We start from the raw sequence: 25,964 nt of genomic DNA, 5'->3' as shown, positions 1-25,964 counted from the left end.
CCAACTTGGATGAAATAAAGGAAGTATAATGACATAGTTTTAAAAAGAGTATCTTTTTAACTTTCATTACTGGTAAAAGCAAGAGCAATACTAACAAAATACCTGCAAAAGGGGAAAAAAGCAAAGCAAACCAAACCAGACCACTCTCTTGGATTGACACCCACGAAGCCAAACAGGTATTGCACTAAAATCCCAAACCACCCAAAGTCACTTTTAAATCAGGTCAGGCTTTAGACAGCTTCTTGAAGTTTCATCTTTACTTGCATAAAAGAGGGTTAAGTCTGCTCTTTTCAAAGATCTTTGGCATGATCTTTGATGACAAATGACATGTTACCATATGCCAAAAAAGAAGGGGAATACAGTCACCCCCAGCTTCAACTTTAACTGGAGCTGCTTTGTTCTGAGTGCCCTGAATAATTAATAACTACTTTGGCAATCAGTCATGCATTCCTTAATGGCACCTCAGGCATCAAGTATCCCATTCACCCGCTCCCCAACTCACAATGGACTTTATTACATCAAGTTTTCTCTGCCAAACTTATAACTGACATAGTTTAAACTAAACAAGTTACTAGGAAGACAGAAGCCCAAATGTATATTATGAGAGTTTGTAAGATTTCCCTCAATTTCATGTGGCTGCTCTACAGGGCAAGTGAGAAGAAGAGGAAAAGAAATGAAATATGGATTGTTTTTGCAATAAAGTTCTAGGAGGGTTTAGGTGGCACAGTGCTGCCAAAATCATGACTTTTAATAAATGGATAGCTGGTCAAAATTGAGAACCATCACTAGGCAGCCCTTACTGAATGAAGCAGCTCACCAGTAAGCACAGAGTAAGTGACAGGGCAGAGCATGAAAGAGTGACTGAGAATAACAGCTGTGCTGAAAGGAGCACAAGAATTTTGGAATAACACAAACTATGTTTGCTTAATAGGAATGAACTTTTTCAAGACTTGCTTCCACTTCACAGTATCGCAGACAAAATGAACTTGTAACTATAAAATAGAGGAAAGAAAGTAGGAGTAAGACCAGAATTACAGAAAGTTCCAGATGCAGCCAGGATACTCAATTAAAAATGGGAATTCAAATTATTAAGATCTAATAGAATCTGAAGACAAGAGTCATGTTTTTCCAGGGGAACATTCTGCATGTATACAGTATATGCAATGCTTTTATGCAGTCTTCCAATCCCACATCAAACCTTTCTAGAGAATGATGTTGGATCCACTGACATTGGAATGGCTGTAAGTCCTTTCTTTAGAGTGACTAAATCCTAGAAATAAAGTGATCAGATCAATAAGCATTCTCCTACTACTTATCATTTAAGAAGTTGGTTTGAAATATAATATACAAAGTAAAAAAAAAACAAACTAAAAAAAACTTTATATATATATACATATGTATATATACACAATAAATTACAGCAGATCTAAACAAAGCCATTTCTCTTGCTCTTTAAAAGACCTGAAAATGTGTCCGGTGCCCCTCTCTGTGTGTGGCCTTCAAATACAGAAACAAGCTTGCACTGTTTTATTTCAGTTTTGCTTCATTTCTCCCCAAACAATCTCTCACTTCTACTCTACCAGGCATCTCCCCCTTCCCACTACTTGTCAAAAAAAAAAAAAGAGAAAAAAAAATTAACTGTTTAGGACCAATTAATTGAACTGAATCTCTTAATGAATTGCAAGAATCATTTAAAATTTAAGCTCATTCCTGTTGCTGACCTCTTTTTTGTGGGGATGTGGGAGGGGGGGCTGTAAATTTTTTCTCTTGAAAAGCTGGATAAGATTACTTTATAGTTGTAAAGCAAGCTACTTTTTTTTTTTTGGCACTGGTTTCCAATTGCTTTAGGTACAAGAAGAAGGATTAATCTTGGAACTAAACAATATCTATTTAATTTACAATCTGCTGTCTGAAATGTGTAATTGTATCCTTCATGTCTGAAATGTGCAATTGTATTTTGCATTCTGCAAAGAAACCATATTTTTTGTTGAAAAAGATTATATCTCTTTTAGTGGTAGATTTAGAAAATAATTGATAAGAAGTAGCTATACTGCACATTTTGGGACTCCTCCCAAATTCTTATGACACCAAGTGGGCTGCTCTTGCCTCTTGCATGTGTTAGGTGTAACTATTTTGAACATCAAACCATTTTTTTGTGAGTGCTGGTAATTTAAATTTTCTAACTGGTTTCCCCCATCAAATATGAAGGAATAAACTCAGTTAATTTGTACAGCATGACACAAAAATAATTGTACATATACTCCTATTTTCAGGTGCCTTTGTTTAATCAGTTCCACGGAAATGGGATCACACCTGAGTTAGATACATCCATAGCAGGTAAGGTGTAATACTAGAGCTATGACAACGGAATTTGGCACCAGCCCCACAAATAGATGTATTTGTGGCTTTTCTTTTACCATTTTCTAAAAGTAAACACACTTATTACATTCTGCCCTCGGGTGCACTGATGTTTAAACCTGGCCTTATTTCAAGTTTGGAGAGTGACATTTTATTTAATTTTAAAGTTTACCACTATCAGGTCATAACATTCTACTAACAGAAGTTATTCTAACTCATAAAAGAGTGAAATATGCAGATTGAACCTTTAGTCCCTTCAGAAGCAGTTCTTCCTTAGGCATAAGTAGTTAAAAATATTTATAGGAAAACAACATGAACAAATATATATATATATATATATATATATATATATACACACAAACATCTCACCCCCACTACACTACACTGACACCATCATCAGCATGCTAAATATATTCTTCTCAATAACTTAAATTTTGCCAATGTGGAGAAGGAGCAAAAATAGCAGAAAAATAAAGCCAGCCAAGTGCATTCTGAGTGAAGCACATTTCAGTGGGGTGACAACATGGATTCTTTTAATCAATTTTTTTTTTTTTTTTTGAGCTTGGAGATATTTTCCACCAACCAAATACCACAGACCATGAGACTACTTAGGAGATTGAAAGTGAATTATGAGGAATTTAACAAAAAATAGTCCTTACTCTCTTTAAATATGGAATACATATTTTAAAAAAAGCTCCTGCTTTACTCTTTTTTAATGTTTCAGGACATTATCTCACCCTTAAAATTCTGTAAACATTTTTTTGCTATCACAGCTCTTTCATTTCATGCAAATAGTAACAGAAAAGTGTTGACCTTGAAATTAGTCACATTTTCGACAATGATTAGTTTAATATCTGTGACTTACAAGCTTTAAGCCACATTCAAGTCCAAAGTACAGATTACAAGGAAAATGCAGTGAAAAATGAATATTATGAATTGTCTGCTTTGTTAATAAAACCACCTAGAATCATAAGAACTCTTCTGTTTGGGAACTAGGTATAATCATCAGGTTGAGTATGTCTAATAGGAGCTGACTAATAAGAACACTAATCTCCTCAGTTCCTTTTTTGTAACTTCCCAATCCTCTTTCAACATCATACTGCTGATTCATAAATTGATCTGTCTTCTTCTCAAAGCTGGAATTTTCTTTTTCTTCCACAGTACAGTATTAGGAATGCAAACATTTTACTGAATTTTCCACACAAACAACCGAGCCCACAACTTCCTTGTCCAAAGCCATCCAAAAAGAACCACAGGAACACTCAGTTAAAAACAGAAACAAAATGTACAATTCAGGAAGACAGATTGCACACTGCTATTATTATTAAGAAATAAACAGTAATTAATCTTACCCTATTAAAATATTCTTTTGAGCTACCACTTCAAAGATTTCGTATCTTGAAATGTTTCTATCTGAAACACGTTACTTACTGGCATAAGAAGTGTATAATGGATGCAGAATCCAGGTTCAGAAGGAAAATATTCATCAGACACAAATCTTATTCTGATCTGGTTTCCTTTGGAGATTTGTCTGCTTGGCACGGTACTGGAACCACACCAGCGTCCTAAAACAGTGCCATCACTAGGCTCTTCAACTTCCACAAAGTCATACCTGAACAGAAAAGAAAATAAAATGTTTATTCACTGACAAAAATTCTATAAGCTTCCTAGTTTAACCAATAAACTGACTCTGCAATTTTTTATTTTTTTTTAAACGCTAAAAGTATGCAGCCAGCTTTTTTAAACTTAGCTCCCAAGTTGCTACTGACTTACATACATAATAAAATCATGCAGCGAGGTTAAGAAAATAAAAGCAGAGTTAGCATTTTGAAGAGACCCAAGTGTACGGTTTTGCTTCTTGTACAGAAAGCAATTACCACATGTGTGACAGGGCAGAATAAAATCAGAGAAGAAAAAGGCTGCAATTGCCTGAGTGGCACAGTAATTCGTGCTGCAATGTCACCCTGCATGCCACCAGGGAAAGTTCAGGGGTTTTTTGGTTCTGAAAACCTGCTTTCCTGGAATATCAGAGGTGAATAACTTCCTAAAGGCTAAGTTAAGGCTTAGAGAAACTCAGAAGGAGTTGATGCATATCCCAAGAAGACATTTGTTGGGCAAAGACTTAGACCTCACTGCTTGTGAGAAAGAACCTGGTATTGTGGAAATATTGACAAGAAACATATGGGTAGGGGGAATGAAACATATTAATTTTGATTTAGTTTCATTGCTTTCAACATGTGGTCTGGGTATCTCTGGGTATAGCTTCAACCAGATCCCTGGAAGGTAACTAAGACATGCCAGTCAACCATCAACAAGCTTCAGTGTGCCATGCAAAGGTCCTTGTTTTCACTGGAAATGTTTAGTGGGTTCCCAAGTCATAAAACCATGGAAAGCCACTGCTCTAGAAGGTACATCTGGTTTCAGGGCTTTAACCTGCTTCATGTCAGCTCCCCAGCCGCCCACTGACAGAATAAACACTGAGCATTTCAGCTGCATTTTCCCTGCTCCAGCTTGAATCCCCCCGTGGCAGCGCAGCCCGGTGGGTAGGGAAGGTGAGTGTGTGCTGGTTAAAGCAGGGCAAGCACTTGGCTGCTTTCAGTTCCAGCTTCCCCAGGCAAGTTTTTGCTTTTAAACCATAATTTGTATCCTATGCATGAGCACAACAAACCTCTGAGAAAGTTTTGAGGTTTCTGATGTTTTTATGTCCTCTTGCATGTGCAGTCATATATTAAATACATCTCACATAAATCTAAATTCGTAAATAGCAGAGTCCTTTTCAAGGGCACAAACAGTCCTACCTCTGATGATAGCAAAGGCTCATATTTTTAAAAACATGCACACAAACACACTCTACCAAATATGCCAAACTATATTTAATGTGAAAATTATTACCTCATAAACATTTTCTACTAAAGCTTTTTCTGGATTTTTTTTTCAGTAAATCTAATCTTTATAATGATTCCCAGTTCCCTAGTTAGACAGCAGGCAATAAATTCCTGTGTTGCATGTTTGTGCAAGACTGACTTGCACATTTATTATCTCCATTTAAAGGACCACTATTTTTTCCACTTAATTAAAAATGAATGCAATGAATATGCTCATTAACTGTGTTCAAAATCCATTACTGCCATGTACCACAGTTTTAAATCTTTGTTGAACTTATGATACTAATTACTTTATCATTATCTTTTTCCCCCAAACACAAACTAATTCCTTTAACAGATCCACCAGTGTTTCTACTTTATGATCAAGTATACAACTTATTACAAAGGCAATGTGTACATTAATTGTACTAAGGCCTCGGGGCTCAACACATTTATCAAGTTTATTTGGAGCACTGAGCTTTTTTTCTTTTCAAGATTAGCTTTTGAAATTTCTAAAGATAACCTTTTTATTTTTCAGTTAAGGATATGAAACAATTACCAACCTTTCTGATTTTTAAAGAGTGAAATAAGCTAATATTTACATCTATTGACTTAGGTTTAAGATGTTGAGGAGAGTCAGGGGGCTTAGTGCCTCTACCCAACTTGCAGTACTTTTTATTGCACTCTTTGGTCTTCTGGTACACCTGAAGTAAAAGAGAAACTCAAATTCTACAGTTTAAATCCTAGAACCTTCAAATAAAAGCTAATTAATTCCATTAGTAGAGAGGCAAACTTAAGGGAAATAAGTATCCTGAAAAACCGAATAAAATTCAGCTTGGATAATGACATTTTTAACCAATAACTTTATTCCTGTCAGTTATCAAGGCTAAATGTGTACGAGAACCTGCCAAAAAGCCTTCTGTGAGACTAAAATTCCTCTCATCACACATCTGGATTGATGTCTGAACTTTCTGTAAAAATAACAAAGCAAAGCTGTTCAGATGCTTTAGCATTTACATTATTGTGCTACGTAATTTTGCAGCTGATGTCACAGGGCTAAGGAGCAGCAGGGACAATAGCACAGCCATGGAAAATTATTTCCCCATCAAGAGGAGCTTGTACTTGAAACACAAGAGAACTAGGATAAATAACCAAGAACTGAGATGCCATTTTACAACTGGGATGGAGTAAGAAAATGTTAAAATGCATGTTGAAATTACCAACTTACCCTCTTTTCTTTGCAGTGTGCAAAGGAGCAAACACAAGCCTCTTTGAAAATGACTAAAGAAATGCTCTGGTGCTGTATCTGTAATATTTTAAAAATATTACTAAGTAAAATTTATGCCAAAAGGGCAGTCCAATCTCCTTTCTTGGGACTAAAGATGCTCTGGCCTTTAGGCATGATGCTTGCCATGCCTTGTGTTATACCTGTTGCAGAAGAGCTAGCCTCCCCCCTAAGGCCTGGGTGCCTGAGCAAAGACAATTTACTGGAAAGGAGCAAGGAAGAAACATAAGCAGCTCAAAGCTTCAACAGCTTTCCAACAAGGAAATGTATTTTCCAAGAGTATATTTTTTCCTCTTCTTTCTTGATGTTTTTCTGTGGCTTATATTGTCATTTCCTAAACATATTCTGACAGGCTGTTTATCTTGGCTTGAAGTTTTTGACCTTTCTATGGCTTCTCTCTGTCTCCAGAATTCCACAAATATATAAAAAAATGTAAGAAGCAAAAATCCACCAGGTAAAACCATTTGTCATATCAGTAGTGTTGGACCTTTTCATCTGTATACAGATGCATGCTAGACAAAACTCTAGAAAGCCCATTAACACAGTTTGTGACAGGTGAAATTTATTCTTCCTTCCCCTTTTGATAAAAACAAGGTTCTTTTTCTTTAGTTAAGAAGAAGTTGTTAACAATCCCTATTGATTTTTTTTAGAGCATTTTGTGGGGCAATGTAACATTTCTATTCCAACTTGTTTAAAAGCACATAGAATTCTGAGGTTTTCCTGGTTGGCATAGCACACCCACCTGCAGACCCAAAACACCCAAGTTGCTCTGGCAGCTCACCAGACAAACAGTTGTAAAATAGCCCTGAAACGGTTTGGACAGCTTCAATTTTGGAAACACTGGAAATTACTAAAAACTGTCATAATGAAAACATAACTTTGATATTTTACTAATAAGAATTTTAACACCATCATTCTAAAGAAAACTTTACTTCCCTCTTTCACCTCTATTTGAAATAACTTTGATTTCTGCTATTGCAATATTTATATTTCCTATGAAACAAAAGTCTTGGTTTCCATCATTTGACATAACTGTGCTTTTGTACAGACAGAGTGTGAGGTACTGGTGATACCTTGCAGTCTTCACTTCTTAGATCACTTTCAAATCACATCTGTAAGTAATAATATTGCTCTTTGTAAAATAAACATATTTGCCTATAGAGGAAACCAAGGCCAAACATTTAGCTCAACAACATTTTTTTCAAAGTTTGGCAGATTCACGTTTTTCTGAGTGGAAAAGGGAACACTGAAGCATGACAGAGGGACTCAAATCCATGGTACCTAATAGCAGCTTTGTTGTTCCCTGCAGGCCAATATACAGCAAAGATGTATGATAAGACAAATGAAGATATTATGATAAAGGGCAGAGGGAAAATAGGAGGACCTCAAGAAGGAAGAAAAGGACAGAGTGGCATGCTAAATTACAGAAAAAAATTTATTCCAGGTAAGCAACAAGCCTACAGACATATCACTACAGTTATAAAAAGAAAAGCATACTCCATCATTCATTCAACAGGTGGAGAATTTTCTTTTTTTAATAACAATACTACCTCTCTCACTGAGACAAAATTAAGTTTTCCTCAAAGACAAAGGCACAGACCCAAAAGATACATCACGTGAAATTAAAACCAAATGACACAAAATTTAAGTCATTGGTAATAATGAAGCTGCAGGTATTTGTGCACTACTTTTCAGATTATGTAACATGAAATTTTAACTCAGGTATTATTTTTTACTTTACAATGTGACCGGGTCAGGCAGCACAACCACCTATTGCTCAAGTTTGCAAGCTTCAGAGGAGCTAATTAATTCCACTGCACATCAGTAAAAGTTAGCTATGAATAATGTCACCTGCCATATAGGCAGCAGAGAAAAGAACTCAGAAAGCAGATTTCCTGCAGGGACAGAAGGGAGATTGCACCTTGACTTAAATGGTGTCTCTGTGACAGCCCCAGAAAACTCCATAGAGGGAAAAAGCTCAGTAAAGATTATTCTGTTTAGCATCACCAGAAATATTTAACTGGGGCTGCTTCAAGTGACACTAAAGTCAGGATACTGGAACAAAACATTTTTCAAAAACTAGCCAATACAAAATGTTAATTATTTTAAATATTCCCTCTGGGTTTTGTTTTTCCAATATGAATTTCCAAACAAAGCTACCCAGAGTCATTTGACTCCAGCTCCTGAGGCTCACAACATGGGTGTTTTACCCCTAAGACTCACCCTCTTTAGGAGGACTTGGCAGTGTCTTCTCCTGCAAGAGGAAACTCCTTTGGCTATCATTGCAGACCATCCAACAATTAAGAAAAGGCTTAAGTTCTATGATTTCTGTCATGAAATCATCATGCTTGATCTTTTAACATATAAACAGAGAAAAGATGATGGAACACCAGTGATTTGATGAGAAATAAATTTCCATGGTAGTTTCTGTATTTGCTGATCTTATGCACACTGTGTCATAACAGTCGCTGGAAAGAAACAACAAACCCAGATATAATCCAAATAAATAACTGATGAGGTCAGGTTTTGTACTCAGAAAATGATGTTTAATTATATACAAACATCACTTCTAGCAGTAGACATCACTTCCAGCCAACGAATGAGCACAAAACCCCCAAGTATCCTGGCGTGTCTACATGTTCCATGAAATAAAGATACTCAAGGTATAAACAGAGAACATTTCTAACTGCCATTCCCCAAATATGGATTGTAGTTTCTCTGCCAACCTGCTTTGAATACATCAATTTTAGAATACGCAGTACTGCACATTAGGAACTGCCTTATGGAAACACAGATTCATTCACAAATGTTACATGGTTGCCATGGTTCTCCCTGTTTAATCTTTTCTCACACTGATTATTAACAGCCTGAGGCTTCTACCACAACCACACAGCTCTCTCTGTATTTCTACCTTGTTATTTAGAATACAAGAAAAAAAAAAGTTTAATCCTTAGATTTCAATTCTCTTCGCTTTCATTCATTGCAAGCCACTTTGATCATAAATATACACTTAACCACACTACAAGTGGAAAGGAAAAACAAGACAGAGTTAAAACCCCCAAAGTCTACTCTCCAAACATTCAAATTCGTTTTATTAAAAGGATGCACTGATTGTTTGATTTGGAGAAATTAACTGCTGCATTACCACACTCTAGTCTACCAGAAATTATATTTTCCATTTTCTGCGGATCAGTACCATGTGAAGGTGAGAAATACGCATTTTGCAAAGCAGCTTTTGTTCCTTGGTGAATGCATTTTGGCACTGCATGCAAAAATAAGAAGCTCAAAGAAACGTGTCTCTTCCTCGAAACTCCCATTTATATCAAAAGTTTACTTCAGTGCCAATTAATAAACAGTGTATTGCTGAAAACATTTCCCTGATGACTAGGAAGTTGGCACACAACTGTATCTAGGAAATAAATCCTCATGACTGATATTTAGGTGCAGTGATAAACACTTATATTTCTCAACCACGAGCACATGACTATCCCATAGCCTCTGAAAGTTACATCTGCCTTGTGGGGACAAAGGGACAAGAATGAGAAATTGCAAACTAGGTGTGTTGGTAAATGTACTTCAAGCTCTGAAACAAAAACAATTCCAGCTTGTTCAAACAGCAAGCTTTCACTATTTAAGCATATATTAAACTACTGATACAGATTAAGCACATAGACAAGTAATTTCAGGAATGCAGAAGCACAGAATTCAGCCTCTGCTACAAACTAATTTATACCCATGCAACTTCAATTCATACAGCATTTCAAGCACTTGAATAAGTATCTTATAGAAAGAGACAGTATAATCCTGCAAATCAGAATTGGAGGTAAGGAAAGAAGATGGTTTCCCAAACTCTTTCTTTTAAAACACCGATTGTCAAATTTCTTAGAAGCTACTTATACTTATCTTCATTGCATTACAGAATGACAGTATTCCTAATGCCAGTTAGAAATATATTTGGCTTTTTTAAAAAACAGATTAAATTTGGTCCAAAAATGGCCTTTTATGAGTACAATAGACATATAAACAAAAAAAGTGCATGACATTTCATACCATCACTATTACTATATATCAAAAAAGAATTTGGGGAAAAGGTTAAGCTTGGAAAAAATGTACACATATAAATAAGCTTGCAAATGATGCTCCAGTCTATGTACTTACTTTGGCCTTTATCTTTAAATTCAAAGAATTAAGTTCTGTGTAGATGAAGATTCCAAGGATTTCCAACACTCACAGTTTTTTCCTATCAGACTACAGATTCTCCTGTAGTCTTATAAAATAAAACAAATAAAAAAGATTTTCCACAAAATTAGAAGTTACTTGGAAAGGTTATTTTTCAAGGACTAAAAATGGGTAACATTTATAAGAAACCCTTTCCTGTACCATTTTACCTCCAGCTGTCTACTTTGTGCTATTCACTGGACCTTCTAGTATTCTGCATCAGTTATGAACTAAATAATAACACACACAACAAAAAACGGTAATTGGACACAATATTTTACTGTTTTGTACAGCAGTACTGCTATTATTGGCTTTGTCTTCTGCTGTTACAATAAAACATTGTGTAGAAATGAACACCAAAGTTGAGGGTCCTGCTACACTGGACACTACACTCTCCAAAGCATTTTTGCCTTCATAAAGATGCAGCTGCTGTCTCTCCTCACAGAGTGAATCAGCTCAATAACTGTCCTGCACTGTACAGTACTTCACATTCCAGATTTTGGAGAACTAAATGCTTTACCAAATTCTTCCCAGGACTCCTCTGTAAAGTCTGGTATATTTTATCTTGGGAATTACAGCAATTGTAATAAATCACATGTTCCTACTGTACAGATCAACATTTTGTAGAAAACAAAAAACTCTAATGGACCTTAGAGTTCACATTTAGAGCCAAGGCTGTAAAGCACTATTTCTAAGCCACTATAATATTTCTTCCTCTACTCACACTGTTCATAGTGGTCAATGTATCTGTTCCGGCTTCTGTGAATCCACAGACACATATTATACCATTGCTTTTCAAGCAGCATTAGAAATATTTATTCCAGTATCCCAAAGAGTAATTTCTCCTTTACGCACTCTCCAAGATATTCCAGGATATAAATCCTGTAACGCAGCAATGTCTCCAGTCAATGATGCGCAGACTATTGGCTAAGCAATATTCAAAAGTATAGTTTTTGATGAAAAAAAACCATAAGGAGCATAAGGAGCATTTTTATCAATGCCAAGATTCTTCCAGGGCAGCGCAGGCTGCTTCCCTTCTCCTCAAGCAGCCTCTGATATTAGAACACCAATACATGCCTGGGTAAGTTCCTCACATCCCCTTTCTCTCCTCCTGCCTACTTCAGGGGAGGCTGGGGCTCTCTCTACCTTCATTTAAATGAAAACACCTTTATTTTCTTTAGCTCACAATAACATATGGCCTCTTGGCAGCTACACCTGCACACAGGATTTACCAGTCCAGGACAGAGCAGTTGTCACAAAGTCTGATATTCTGCCTCAGGACAGGCTAGTAATTGCTACTCAAACAGAAGGTGAAAAAACCCTGTGATGTAACAGACCAGTCTGCATGAGCTAGAAAAGAAATGTATTCCCAATCCTAGCAGGAGATCACTTTTCACCTAAGGAGTGTAAGTTTCCTCTCACTTCAGTTTTACTAGTTAGAAATTGATGTTCATAAAATTATGCAAATCTATTTTCAGTCCAGCCACAGTGTATGAATCAAAGGCTAGTCTAAAGAGATATGTCTAAATAATTGCTGCTACAGTGTTGGTCTCTCTCTTCACATGCTACTTTCAGAAAATGAGATGATCTAGTAATTTTACCCTATAAAACCCCCATGATGCTCCCACATGACCACCCAATAGTTTTTACAATAATGCATCTTTCTTCCTGCAGTTTCCGATTCACATGCATCTTCTCAGATGTCCTGATGATCAGACTGATGCCAATTGCATTACAATTTACTTCTACTTGATCCTAATGGAGCAGCATTGAGTGCAAGACTGGACTGTAACTAACTTGTCTGGCTGAAAATATTTGCTGGTAATGCTGTCTATGACTGCATGTGAGAAACATCCCTTGTTAAAATGTTGATGATACACTTAAAGAAGCAAGGACAGCATTTAGGAAGAGGGCAAGTGGAGAAAGGTAAAAGGAAAAGCTGCACAACAGGTGAAGAAACACACCATCCATCTAGGAAGAGGAGAGTTGGAATGTCTGCTATTCCAGTTCAATCCGGCTTTTGTACCTAATGGTAAGTAACATTTTGACCATACTCAGACTTTCAGTAATCAGAAAACTTCAGGAAGGGAGTGTATGCTATGCTAAACTGACCTATTTAGACACTACATGGGGTAACTTTAGATTATTTTGCTGGTCCTGACTGCAGCTTGAGGAGTCTTGTCATCAGGGGCTAAACTGAGCTCCACCAGACACTAGAGGCGGCTACAGGGTCTGTGTGTGTCACTGAGCTCCGGTGGTGGTGGCTCACAGTATGTTTTTCTGCCCCTGAAAGTAGAGATTTGCTTCTATATTTTAATAAGTGGTAGGCTAAGAGCAGAGAACTCCATCAACAACTGCTGCCAGAACAGCTTAGAAAGAAGCGAGACCCATCAGTTCCACATCCACATTCAAAGAAAAAAATTTTGGTCTCCACCATTAGAAACACTGCCAACAACGGTAACATGAAACTATTTTAGAAGCAATAAATTAGGATTGGGACCATTTACAAAAATATTTTGATAGTGGGGACACAGTTTACTTTATTCAAACAGCTTGCTTGAGATTGAGAGGACCAGGAAGAAATTTTAAGAAGACTAATTTTTTTTTTTTAAGTCAATGACTGTAGTCTCTGGTGTGAAAAAGGAGTAAGGGATTTTGACAACTGCCCACTTATCAGCAATCATTCTCCTACACACTCATCCAGGCTGTGAAAACAGGCATCAAATTACTTCCAAAATAATATCTATTATAGTGTCCTCTAGCAACAGTGGATACTAAAAATGAATGCTGCATTTACAGAAACTGAGGGAAAAGTGGGTGGGTGAGAATGCAGTCTCTAGGTTTGAGCAGAGTGCCCTTCTGATCACATCACCTGTGCTCTGCTGTCCTCCCATTCCACCCAGAGAAGCATCTCCTTCCCTTTTCCTTTCATATGTTTCCTTCTGATTTGCTTAGAGAATAGTTTTGCAGCTTTAAGCCCTTTCTGTACAATAGAAGAGTTTACTCTTGAAGCCTCTGAAATGTGCGTTACAGAGTAGCCTCAGTTGTAATCACACTGAGCTTTGCTTTCCTGATTTGTTTTTATCCTTTTATTGCCTGTGATATCTGCTTTGTCACACTTATAAATCTCTTATCATGAGAATGGTATTAAGCAGGTTTTAATAAAGCAGTAGAGAACCCAAAAGAAAGGATATACTGCTGGATACTGTACACACCTCTGCCACACTGGGTGGACAGCAGCTAAACCAAAAGGATGGGACCAGCTGAAAGAAGAGTTAATGTTTGCATTGCGTGGAATGTTTTTTCTGGAATCATGCAATATCCAAAAGGAAGATATTTCTTAAAAAATTCCAAATAAACCAAACCACCAAAACCAAACAGCAAAACAAAAAAAAATCCCACAATAGTTTTGATCAATGAAATCAGAATAGAGAAGAAACAGATCCAGATATTTATTTTTATGCAAAAAATCTACTCATTTTTTCTTTAAAACACTAAGAAAGCAGAAAACATAAGTTTTTTTGATTCTTCATTAGAATTCTATTCATTAAATTGATACATTGCAATATTGTTACATTGCAATTCACATGAGAGAAATAACTTTTGTAGTATAAAACTATTTTCTTTATATATAAAAGAAGAATTTTTACATAAGCGGAGGACTCTGCTCCTAAATCAATATAACTTCTTACAAATTTTGATCCCCATCCTCCACTCATCCGTTTAGCATCCAAACGTCTCTTGCACTGGAACTGCTTTTTAGTTGTCTTGCAAATGGATCAAAAACAATTAAAAATCAAAACCATAAAAAACCGCTCCACAAACATCAGAAGAAATTACTCCATCAGCCTATATTGACACAAGTTTTATGTAATCTTCTACACACTGTTACTTAAATGCCACCTTTCTGCCACTGATAAAACATCAATGCTGCTACAAAGGATTTCAGATTAAATTAGGTACTTCATACTAATTCTCTGCCATCAGTATTTCAATTAGACCAAGGCACTTGAATGCTAGAACTCATCCCAACCATTTAAATTATATGTCCCCATTTCAGACTTTGAATAAAAATGATTAACAAGTTATTTATGTGTTGGGAAAAAAAATTAAGTATTTTGTGTTGAAGAATGAGAGTTCATATGCTTTTTATAACCCTGTATATTAATGAATCATTCCTTTCCAAATGGATCTGAGTCACAGAACAGAACTATAATAAATTTTAACTCTGTTATTTTTGCAGAAGTTACAGCCAATTATGAGACACTTCAGTATGACTGATATGTAGAGTCACCTAAACAGAGCCCAGCCCACCCATGTGTCAAATCTCACAGAATTACAGAATATTCTGAGTTGGAAGAGACCCACAAAGATCATCGGGTCCAACTCCTGCCCTGCACAGGACCATCCCCAAGAGTCACCCCCTGTGCCCAAGAGCATTATCCAAACACTTCTTGAACCCTGTCAGGCTGGTGCTGTGACCACTTCCCTGGGGAGCTGTTGCAGTGCCTGATCACCCTCTGGGTGAGGAACCTTTTCCTGATATCCAACCTAAACCTCCCCTGATGCAACTTCAGGCCATTCTCTCGGGTCCCACGGTTGGTCACACAGAGATAGAGATCAGTATATATCATATATATCATAGAGATATATATCATATATATCATATATATCATAGAGATCAGTACCTGCACCTCTTCTGCTCACGAGGAAGTTGTACCTGCAGTGAGGTCTCCTCTCCTCCAGGCTGAAGTGACCTCAGCTGCTCCTCACACAGCTTCCACTCCAGAGCCTTCCCCATCCTTGTGGCCCTCCTCTGGACACTCACTAACTGCTTAATTTATTTTTTTTTTAATGTTTATATTGTGGCACCCCAAACTGCACACAGTGTTTAAGGTGAGGCTGCCCCAGAGCAGAGCAGAGAGGGACAATCCCCTCCCTTGTTTGGTGGGTGATGCTGTGCCTGATGCTCCCCAGCACACACTGAGCCCTCCTGGCTGCCAGGGCACTGCTGACTCATATTCAGCTTGCAACTGACCAAGATCCCCAGCTCCCTTTCCATGGCACTGTTCTCCAGCCTCTCATTCCCCAGTCTGTCTGTACACCCAGAGTTGCCCCATCTCACGTGCAGAACCCAGCATTTGCCCAAGTTGAACATCTATCATTGGAGATTATCTCATAAAAAAACAGGTGGTTAAAATGGAACATTCTGAAATTCTAAGGCAACAGCTGTAAGAAAAGAGTTTTAAGGATTAGTCTTCACTATAACTTTTGTCTCTGCTTTCAGGATTCTGTGGGTTTTGGTACTCAATGTTTTGAGGGTTCAACTGGGAACAGTTTGAAGCCTTAAAATTTTTGGGGACTCTTTTCTGAATTCTCAAATAAAAGTGGCAACAGCAACCTCTTCATCTTCAGAAATATGTGAGGAAGCAGTAAAAATCCCAGCAGCCCAGCTACTTAGCAACATGAGTCACCGTGAACATTGTCTGCACCAATTCCACTTTAAATACAGAGTTCACTTACAGGTCCTTATCCAGTTACTCAAAGCCAACTTGAACTTTGTACTTACTCAGGAGATAACTTCACCCTCTGTAACCACAGTCAATGAGAAGAATTTATCACTGATAGTAAAGTCAGCCCATCAATTGTGTCCAGAAAACAATTTTCTTGGGAACTAGACCTTGATAAGGAACTTGTTGCCCTCAAAAGCCCCAGAAGTAATACTTACTTTATGTGAAGAGTTATTTTTCTTTCACAAATCTATGCTCCATATTGGTGTAGTCTTCACACATATACCAACATTGACTCTACAATGCACCAAGGTAAAACAAGAAAAGCAAACTTTTTTTTTCCCCTAGGGGGCAGGATGTGGGATGGAATTTCTTCTGAATAGAAGAAAAGGATGCTGACATTATCCTTTCATGCAGGTACTCTCTTGATGCTGCATGATGCTTTCATACAAAGGAGAAAAACAGAAGCAAAATTTCTGTTGTCTTATTTACCAAGGCATTAGAGAGCCACTGTTACGCATTCATATTTTACCCCACATATTAGACACTGTAATAATAACAAGAAACAAAGTTCCACGTGATGCAAGTAACTCATTGTGGTTTATGTTACACAGAAAGGTCTCTTTGGAAAATTATGCAAAAAAAAAAAGTTTATCTTTTTATTGTGTTTACTGTAAATTATCCCTGTCTAGCATTCATTTGAAACAAATTGTGCAAAATAAAAAAAAAGACTGCTAAACAAACATTTTCCTTCTTCATAGCCACAGATGAAAGACAGTGTCTGTATGTTTCCTCTTTAATACACCTTTTTCAGTGCTGTCAGACTAAGTCAAATCTTCTAATTCTTTAATTTCATAAACAATTTTCTAACAATACATTCATTAGGAACACATATGACTGGTGAAGCAGCCTGGATTACAGCTTCTACCACAGAAACTTGATGTTCCATGAATGGAAGGCAATAGCTCAGTCACAACAGATCTGCAGTGAAGGAAAGTAGCCTAAGGAAACACAGAAAGGGGAGGTAGTGAATTTAATGCATGTGGCACTGAATAATAAAGCATCATCCTAAGAATCCTCAGAGGAAGAATATTTCCAGGATTAAAAAATTAAGTATTGAATTTGACAGGAAGAGGAAAACCAAGTCGCATAGATTTTATCCTATGTTAGCACTGATGGCTGCCTCCAGCTTAACTCATTTTCTTCAGGAAAAAGTTCCACAAATTGCACATATCAAGCAGACAAGCTTTTAAGTCTCCTCCAAAGCCTTATAGGTTAATGCTTTATTTATACATGTAAATGAACAGACTCACATCTGCAGCTGCTAAAAGCCTCCCTCCCCCCTAAAAAAACAAACTATAGTTGATAATTTAAATTATTAGAGGGCTAAAGAGAGTTGGAAATTAGTGTAACCATCCTAAAATGAAGATGCCGCTAAAATGGCATTTATTATTCTACTATCAGTTAGTTCCACAGCCTTTTACTCGTGTATTTTATCCTTATCACCTTAGCTACAGTAATTGCACTTTGGATTTGTGACACATTTCTGTGTTTTATTATATATAATAAAATTCAGACTGTAATCATCAGATGATTAGAAAGAACAGCTGCAAACACTACTCAGATGAACAACTAGAGCCACTCCATGCACAGGGAGAGAGCAAGTTTGATACATGCTCCTGATGGAAGAAAGATTCTTTCCTCCCCCTTTCCTATTTTTGCCTTGCACTCTAATGCTCCAACCAACTCACATCATCAGACTTCCCTTCAAGGTCAAGTGCAGTATCTATGCTCTTGCTGGAAGAAAGCTAAATCTATGTCTTCCTGTCACAGAGGAGTTAATCATAAAGCTGTTATCACTTCATGTTCTTATTGACAGAAAGTAACAAATTTGAACAACAAGCAACAGCTGAGCAAAAGTCAGTTTTTGGTCAGGAAGAGTTATGGCAGCTCCCTGGCAATAGGAGCTGTCTGGCACAGGAGTCTAATGGCTTTATGATTAAAACAGGATTGAGGGGCTACCATCATGAAAATAATGACCTGTCACATCAGCTACCATATCATCAGCAGAAAAACTGCATTTTCATTTCATCAGAAAGGGCAGGCATACACAATCCAAATTCGCAATGCCTCTGCTAGGAATTCACTGCCACTTTTATCACGTAAACAGTACTGCACAAAACACCCAAGAGTTACATCCTTCTCCTTTTTGTTTGGTTGGTTTGAAGGGGGATTTTTTTGCTTGTAACATTTTTCATTTGCAAGTCACATCTGAAATCAAACACAGTGTATGAAAATGAAATTACCGTAGTATTGCAGAGATTTATATATCCCTACTGTCAACCAAATGACCTACACCTCTTCTAGACACATGTATGGATCTAGTTTCCAAAAAAAGTGCAGCTTGTGTTCACTTTGGAAAGGACACAGTGAGATTCCTAATATTTTCTACATAGGAAGGATGAAGTGCAGATGAAGTAGAATTATTGTGAAAAAAACCAAAAAACATTGACTATCTTTAAAGGAATGAAAACATGATGGGCATGAATTTCAAGCACATCACCGTTGTAAAATCAGGATAAAAATCACCTGGCAAAATACCAGAATTTTATTCTAAAATACCAGAGTTTTAGAATTTTCTGGCAAAATACCAGAATTTTATTCTAAAAACCCAGTAATTTAAACTTACACAGCAATCATGCTTAAGACTGTTGAGAATTAGCAGAATGAGCACGTTAATACAGGTGAGGTTGAGTCAGAAGGGCTGCCCTTAACATAGAATTTTTTATAATGCAAGTTTGCTACATTAGTAAATACTGTAAGTTGAATGGCAAGTAAAAACCGAGTGGGGAAAAAAAAAAGGCATGCAGGATCACTTTGATTTGCATTTGGGAAAATATTTGAAGTAGAGCCTAGACTGGTACCTGCAAAATATCTGTAAAATGTGATATTTGCTCTGGATGAAAAGACTTCACTGAATAGCCTGAAATGTCAGAACTGACTTTGAAGAAATCCAAGGTCAGATACAGGAAAAAACTTGCCACAGCTTCAGGATACATCTATGACATTTTTTAGTCACCACTATTATTGTGTTTCTGTTATAGAACTATGTTAAACAAAAAACATTTGTACAACTGGATATATTTGAATTTCATTTTTCTCCAAATTATGAGCAATATTTTAATTACTACAAGATGTAAAAACTGCTAATTATCTTAAACTGATATATTCCAGAATATTCTCTCATTGGTCCTGTGACCTGACACCACAGGGCACCACAGTCTGCAGAGATGATGGAGAAAGTCCTGGCATCACCCAGAATGAGCAGCTTAAGAAACAGGCAGAGAGACTGAAAACTGTGACAATGACCACAGCAGGAACTCATGAGGTTGTCTCATACACTACAGAAGGGAGAAAATGATATCCTGATGCACACTGTACACTGCATAGAAAGTCTAATGTTTCCTGGCTGCAGTTTTTATTTAGTTTCAGTCATATGTCAGAGCTAAAGGTATAGAATTATAAGAGATTAAACTTCATGATGTTTCATTCTGTCCTTTGTCATATAAACTTGCTTTTGGAGAAATGGTTGAGCACTCTACATCAACAGCACTGATTTGTGTGTTTCAAGACGGCAGAAGCACAGTACAGTAATAAATTCTGTGGGATGTAGTGAATAAAAAAAAACCCTAGTTTTTCTCCTGAAAGTATTGGAAGAAGTATTAATAATTTTATTAGGAACTCTAAGGGTAAGATATGCAAGACACAACTCATAAAGAGATATTACTCAGGTAACCGGCAACTTACTTGACCTGTGAAAAATTATTTTACATATTTCATCTGTCTCTCAGTTATTTCCTCAACTTCTTAGTTATTTATACTCCCTTTACATCAAACAAGGTGCAATTTCTCTTCCTTTACTGAACTTGCTACTGAAATTAAAGTTCAGAGGAATCCTAGAGTTAAAATCAAAAATATAAGTCTTTTCCAGAGAGAAATATAACTCTCTTTTTAATTTTCTAAGCCAAAAAGCCCAGTGGTTTTCAGTAGGACACATATCAGGAATTGCAGTCATACAGCTTCCTGGTATCCCTGCACAAATATGGGCATGATAAGATTCTAACTGAGTGGAGATTATGAGTGACTGTTCCTTAATTCATCAGTCCTTTTGCATTTAGCACATTGTTTACTTAAAATAAATCTATTCACAATTAAAATACTATTCTAGTTATAATATTATAAAATATTTTAACTTATCTTCTCTTTTTGCAAGTGGATGAATGAGTCACCCTACCTGGATTTTCTTTCACTTGCCACTTCACTCTGCCATATGCAAAGAAAAGAAAAAGCAAGCTAAGTTTTTACTTGAAGAAAAGACTTATTGTGCAAAGGGAGTGCACTCATTCAAGCAAATCTATGTTTATAGTTGTTAGTATAGTACTGATATGGCCTTGGTAATTACTTCTTTAGAATTATGGGAAAAAGATATGTACCTATCTGTTATAAACACCTTCTCCCAAACTAAGGATAAGTGCAAAAATAACCTCTAAAAAATTCTAATTTGTTAATAGAAGTTGATACAAGATGTAAAACCAATAGAATAACAATTAATTAGAAAAACTGAAAACAAGAATCAAGTTAAATATGTGTATGATGTACACAAAAATAAAAAACAAACCAGAAAAAAAAATACCTAGTAACAAAAATCTTGTGTGAAGTACTTCTCCAGGAAGGCATCCAAGGAGAAAATGCCATTTAAATGACATATTTTATTTAATTTACTGAAGAGTCCAGACAATGTACCACTACTCACACATCAGGACTTTTTATGATGTGTTGCTGAGATGACAGACAGATACAGGATACAAGAGTTTAGGGTCTCTCCTCTTTTACCCTCCCACAGGAAACATCAGTCCTACTGCCTCACAAAACATCCAAAATTTTACCAACCACATGGCTTGGTTCAGAACTACATCTGTGCTGAAGCCTGTTATGTCACAACAGTTTCTCTCCCAAATTACAAAGCCTTCAGCTGAGAATCCTGGAAGGAAACAGAGATTGCACAAGTCCTACAGAAACATTTGCCAGTGACTGAACATGCAGATGCTTCTTGAAGTCAGGGAAAAAACAGTACCACTGAGGAATGTCAATTAGCACAGTACTTTAAGTGCTGTTTTTCATAGATAACTTGACAACTTAAGGCCATTAAAATATTGTACTGGGTGTGGGTGTCTTAAACAGCCGTGTAGTACTTTTTGTCATGACCTGAATTCTGCTTCAGGTAACTTACTCACCAAAATTTACTCTGTAAAAATTAGACATTCATCATTCTAACATTCTGCCAATAGTATTTTCCCAGACGTCAAAACTTTCACTTGAGAGGGAGATTAAATATATCACAGTTTTGTGTTGTAATATATCTATGGCCTAGATAATGAATGCAGAAGTAAAAATGGGAGCACCACAGAGCTTTCAAGCATGAAAACCTCCCCTAGCACTATAAAAGAAAATCATAAACCAATACTTTAAAATATGCATTTCATACATAAATTAACATGCAAGTGTCGATTTTTGCAAAACTCAAGCAATACTTTTTTTCTTCATCTCCAATCACCTCCTTTCAGAATTTCCTAAGGGAAAGGGAAAGAAACTTACTTGCAAATGTCATCTTCTGGGTCCTCAAGCCCAAATCTTTCATCAAAAGTGAGTTGTATCCATACGTTTTCATCAAGTGCTACCAATCTCCACACTAGCACAGTGTTGCGTGGGTATGTGTGTGGAAACTTGGGGCTGTGAATACTCCCATTAGTAGTCACAGTAATTATCTTCTCATGGTGAGGGTCCTGCACACCTACAGGAAGGGCAGAAAACAGAGGCATCAATACTCATTCCTTCTCCTTTTCCCTAAGTGTCAGTATAGTATGCACAGATAAAGGCGCTTTTGTCTCGTTCGCTTTTCTTCATCTGGCAAGAATTTCTGCTTGAAAAGTCCATGTAATAACAATAAGACAAGAGTTTTTCTAAAACCTGTATATTGCCAGATTGGTATTTCACTCAGTAAATTATAGGGATTCTCAGAAGCAGCTATTAATAAATAAATTTTGTAGTAAAATAAGGTCGTAGTTTTATACCGGAGATTTTATACTACTTTCTTTTCAGCTATTCACTGGGGTTTTTTCAGTTAGATATTTTACCTTATTTTTCTGACTTTTCTTTATAAACAGCATTCTGATGAACATTCATTTGAATTTAAAAAGGATATACATACTTCAGTCTACATGAAAATACACACTGCAATTGCATACCTCAATATAGCCATATATAAAGGTCGACAGCTAAATGAATGTAGTGCAAGAAAAGAAGGCCACAGGCACTGCATTGCTATTTTAAAATAATCAGTCTATACTTAAATATAATTTAAAGTCTGACAAACTTTTGCCTTCTATTCTTCTGGACTTGTGCCTTCTACTTTTGGTATGAAAATGGTAAATTTTCTTTTAAGTAGATGGCTGCTTATATCAAGCTAATGGAGTGTGGTCTTGCCAGCATCCACACACACTTGCAAAGAACTGACTGCAGTAAGAGAGGACAGCATGCAGTAATAAGAAAAAAAGGCACAAAACCAGAATTCCTAATTTAGATACTTCATTGGGTTTTTGTTAGCTGAGTCACAAACATTTTTCTATAATGTGCAGCCTGTCAGCTGAGAGCTGCTTGCTAAACACAGGAGCCAACAATAATAAAAATTACTTTCCCAGAGATTAGTGCACCAGAGTGCTATTTCCAAAGCATTCAAAGGACCACCATTCCAGATAAACATGTCAAAGTGGGGTATCTGATGACACTGTGCTTGGTGGTACTTTTTGTCCTTAAAAACACAAACAGAATTACAAACCATGGTATATTTCACAACATATTAAAAAGTGTTTTCTTTTGCATCATCAGGGCACTGATAATAGCAGCACTGCAAGTAAGGACTGTAAATAGTCCAGGCATATTATGAATGAGAAGTCAATAAAAAAGGGGAAAGGAATGAAGACATATCTATTACTTAGTGAACTTCATCTCCAGTACCTTCAAGCTCCCCCATTTTTAATGGAAAAACATCTATTTGCTTCATACACAACAGTGTTACATGGACATATCAAATTTACACACACACCACTTGCTCCATTTCAAATATTTGCTTTTGCACAGTGGAATTTCTTCTCTTACAAAAGAATAATTTTGTATGACTACAAAGGCAAGTAATTGCTGTCACTGGAGAATGAAGCTTGTTATTTCTCTTCAGATAAGCTGCAATATTCCTTTTTATCTGTTCTACAAAATTTGTACCAGTGTACCTCAAAACTCTAGCCTTTTTCTACTGAGTTTATGCATGGTCTGAAAATTGCTTTTGAGCAGACTGTGAAAAGCACAGTGTGCATGTCTAAAATGAGACTATGGTTTTTGATCTTTGTGGAATGACTTTGCAATTCCCGGCTTTATTTAAGGTATAAATCAGTCCAAGTTACACTAAAAAGGCAGTAACAAGCTCTCTCAGATTTACAGCAGTCAGCTGAAGAGCTCTAAATCTATATAAACTGCTGTTTTGGGCTGTCTGCCTTTCCATGAGCAGCCATCGTCCCCACACTCATCCTGATGTCCCTCCACTGTCCAAAAGAAAGAAAAAAAATTGAAAATAAAATTATCACTGTACAAACAGCATTGAAAAACTCTGAAGCATCAGTTTAGGTGAGGACTGAGGTAGACAAGACACCATCTCAGCCAGGAGACAACTGGAAAAATGGGGAGAGACAAGGACCAGAACAATACATTGGCACCTTCAGAAAAAAGCTTCAGCAGATGATGGGCAACTGAGATCATCTTCAGGAGAAAGTCCTGGAAATGAGTCAAACTAGACAGGAAAAATCCCTGAGCTGACCCAGAGATACGACACGGTTACACCGATTAGGGAAGGACGGCGCGCACTTAGCGCAGCCTGAAGCTGAAGAATGAGTCGCCGCAGTCGTCTTTGATGTGGTACAAGATGCTATCACCAGATTTATACATCCATCAGTGCAGAAAGCCTGCCCCTGAACACTACAAGATTCCAGGCATTCTGAAAGCACAGCAGTGCCTAACCCTTCCACCCGTGTAGCAATGCAGATGAAAAACCACAGTATCACCAAACAGATCAGTAGATGCCACTGCAAACTGAAATTAAACCCACCGACTAGACAAGCTCATTCCTGCCTACTTCAAAGTAAGTCTCTTCCCCCATGGGCACAACACATTTCACAAAGATCAGCACTGACACTTTTTAAATATAGCAAATACCTCTTTCTTAGTACATTGTAATCTCTGCATTTTAGCAAGGGTCATGGTTAAAACTCAGACAAATTGCATGCAGTTCAGGAGAGGGAAGAGGAACTGAAGAAGAAGAGAGGAGCACCATGGGTGGAATAATGACCTCAGCACTGATTCACTTAAAAGGCCACACAGAACTGGAAAAATTAGTTTTTAAACCCATTTGTTAAAACTACACCTTTTCCACAACAGGAAAACTAATCACAGTTGCTAATCAATAGTATTGCTAATCACACAGTCTCAATATATATTATTTGGTCAATTTCATCTGATAGCCCTAAATTACGAAAAACAACTTTTAGGCCTTCAGAAAGAATTGATAGCCACACATTAGCTCATGTGTGGCCATCACTGCTTTAAAAAGATAAAGCCAAATCCAAACATCAAAAAGTCTGAACTCCAAATATTTACTAATAAACATTATAAATTTTTCAGATATACAGAAATGTTGCAGTTTGTGAATTTTCTGTTTTAAAACTGAGAAACAAAAGGTGCCAGTAACTATTTGGTCATTGCCATAGAACTTGAGAGGGAAGCAGGGTTTTTTAAATTAATTGAAAGGATTTCCGGACAGCATTCCCATGTAATTTTTACAACACACCCATCTGTAGAGAAACTGAGACTTTGTAAAAGAAATTCTTTAAAATGCAACATAACATGCTATTCCTTCCTCTCTCACCAGAATCTCAAGAAGCACTAAGCCTGCTTTCAAAGGCAGTAACTCAAGCCATGCAGGGGTACCTCTTTCTGTCCTCTCTCTGATTCAGCTGCCTCCAGGCACTTCTTAGCTATTATTTGAATACAACAGTCAAAAGAAATTTAACTCTTTTTGCCAGGCACAAAAAAAAACCCAAAAAAACCCCCAAAAAACCCCAGGAAACAATCTGTTATTGGAAGAAAATTGAAGACAAATACCTCTGTTCTATATTTTTTGCACATAAAAAGGCTATCAGGGCAAAGTCATACAAATGCTGCTATGCAGAGACCTCTGGAGACCCCCAGTCCCAGCTCCTGCTTAGGTCACAGCTCCTGCTCACACCACAGCAGCTCAGTCATTAGAGGGTTGGCATTTCTAGACAATGCCCAAAGCCCTCACACATGGAAACTCCACAGTGCCTTGGGATAACCTGTTCCAGTGCTGTACTGGCTCTCTAAGTAAGATGGTAAGATGTTTTTTCTAAATATTAAATTTGATCCTCAGCTGCAGTTTTTAGTCATGATTCTTTTGTTGGTTTTGTGGGGCTTTTTTGGTTGTTTTTTTGGGGGGCAGGGGGGTTAAGAAGGGTTGGTTGATGGATTTTTGGATTTTTTAGGGTTAATTTTTATTGTCTTTTTTTGTTGGGGTTTTTTGAAAAAAAAATTCAAATTTCAATTAATTTT

General features: G+C 36.9%; 1 protein-coding gene across 1 annotated transcript in view; it reads right to left on the bottom strand.

The window, feature by feature from the left end:
* PDGFC (platelet derived growth factor C) overlaps window positions 1-25,964 on the bottom strand; it is a 122,277-nt gene that overhangs the window by 29,449 nt on the left and 66,864 nt on the right. The window contains exons 2-3 of the mRNA XM_084204348.1: window positions 21,891-22,086; window positions 3,790-3,970 (exon numbers count right to left, since the gene is read on the bottom strand). Of these exons, the coding sequence (XP_084060474.1) occupies window positions 3,790-3,970; window positions 21,891-22,086 (377 nt within the window). The remainder of the gene's footprint in view (window positions 1-3,789; window positions 3,971-21,890; window positions 22,087-25,964) is intronic.

Source organism: Fringilla coelebs (assembly GCF_963513975.1).
Source record: "Fringilla coelebs genome assembly, chromosome: 4".
Lineage (NCBI taxonomy): Eukaryota > Metazoa > Chordata > Aves > Passeriformes > Fringillidae > Fringilla > Fringilla coelebs.
This window is presented reverse-complemented; position numbering and strand designations above follow the sequence as displayed.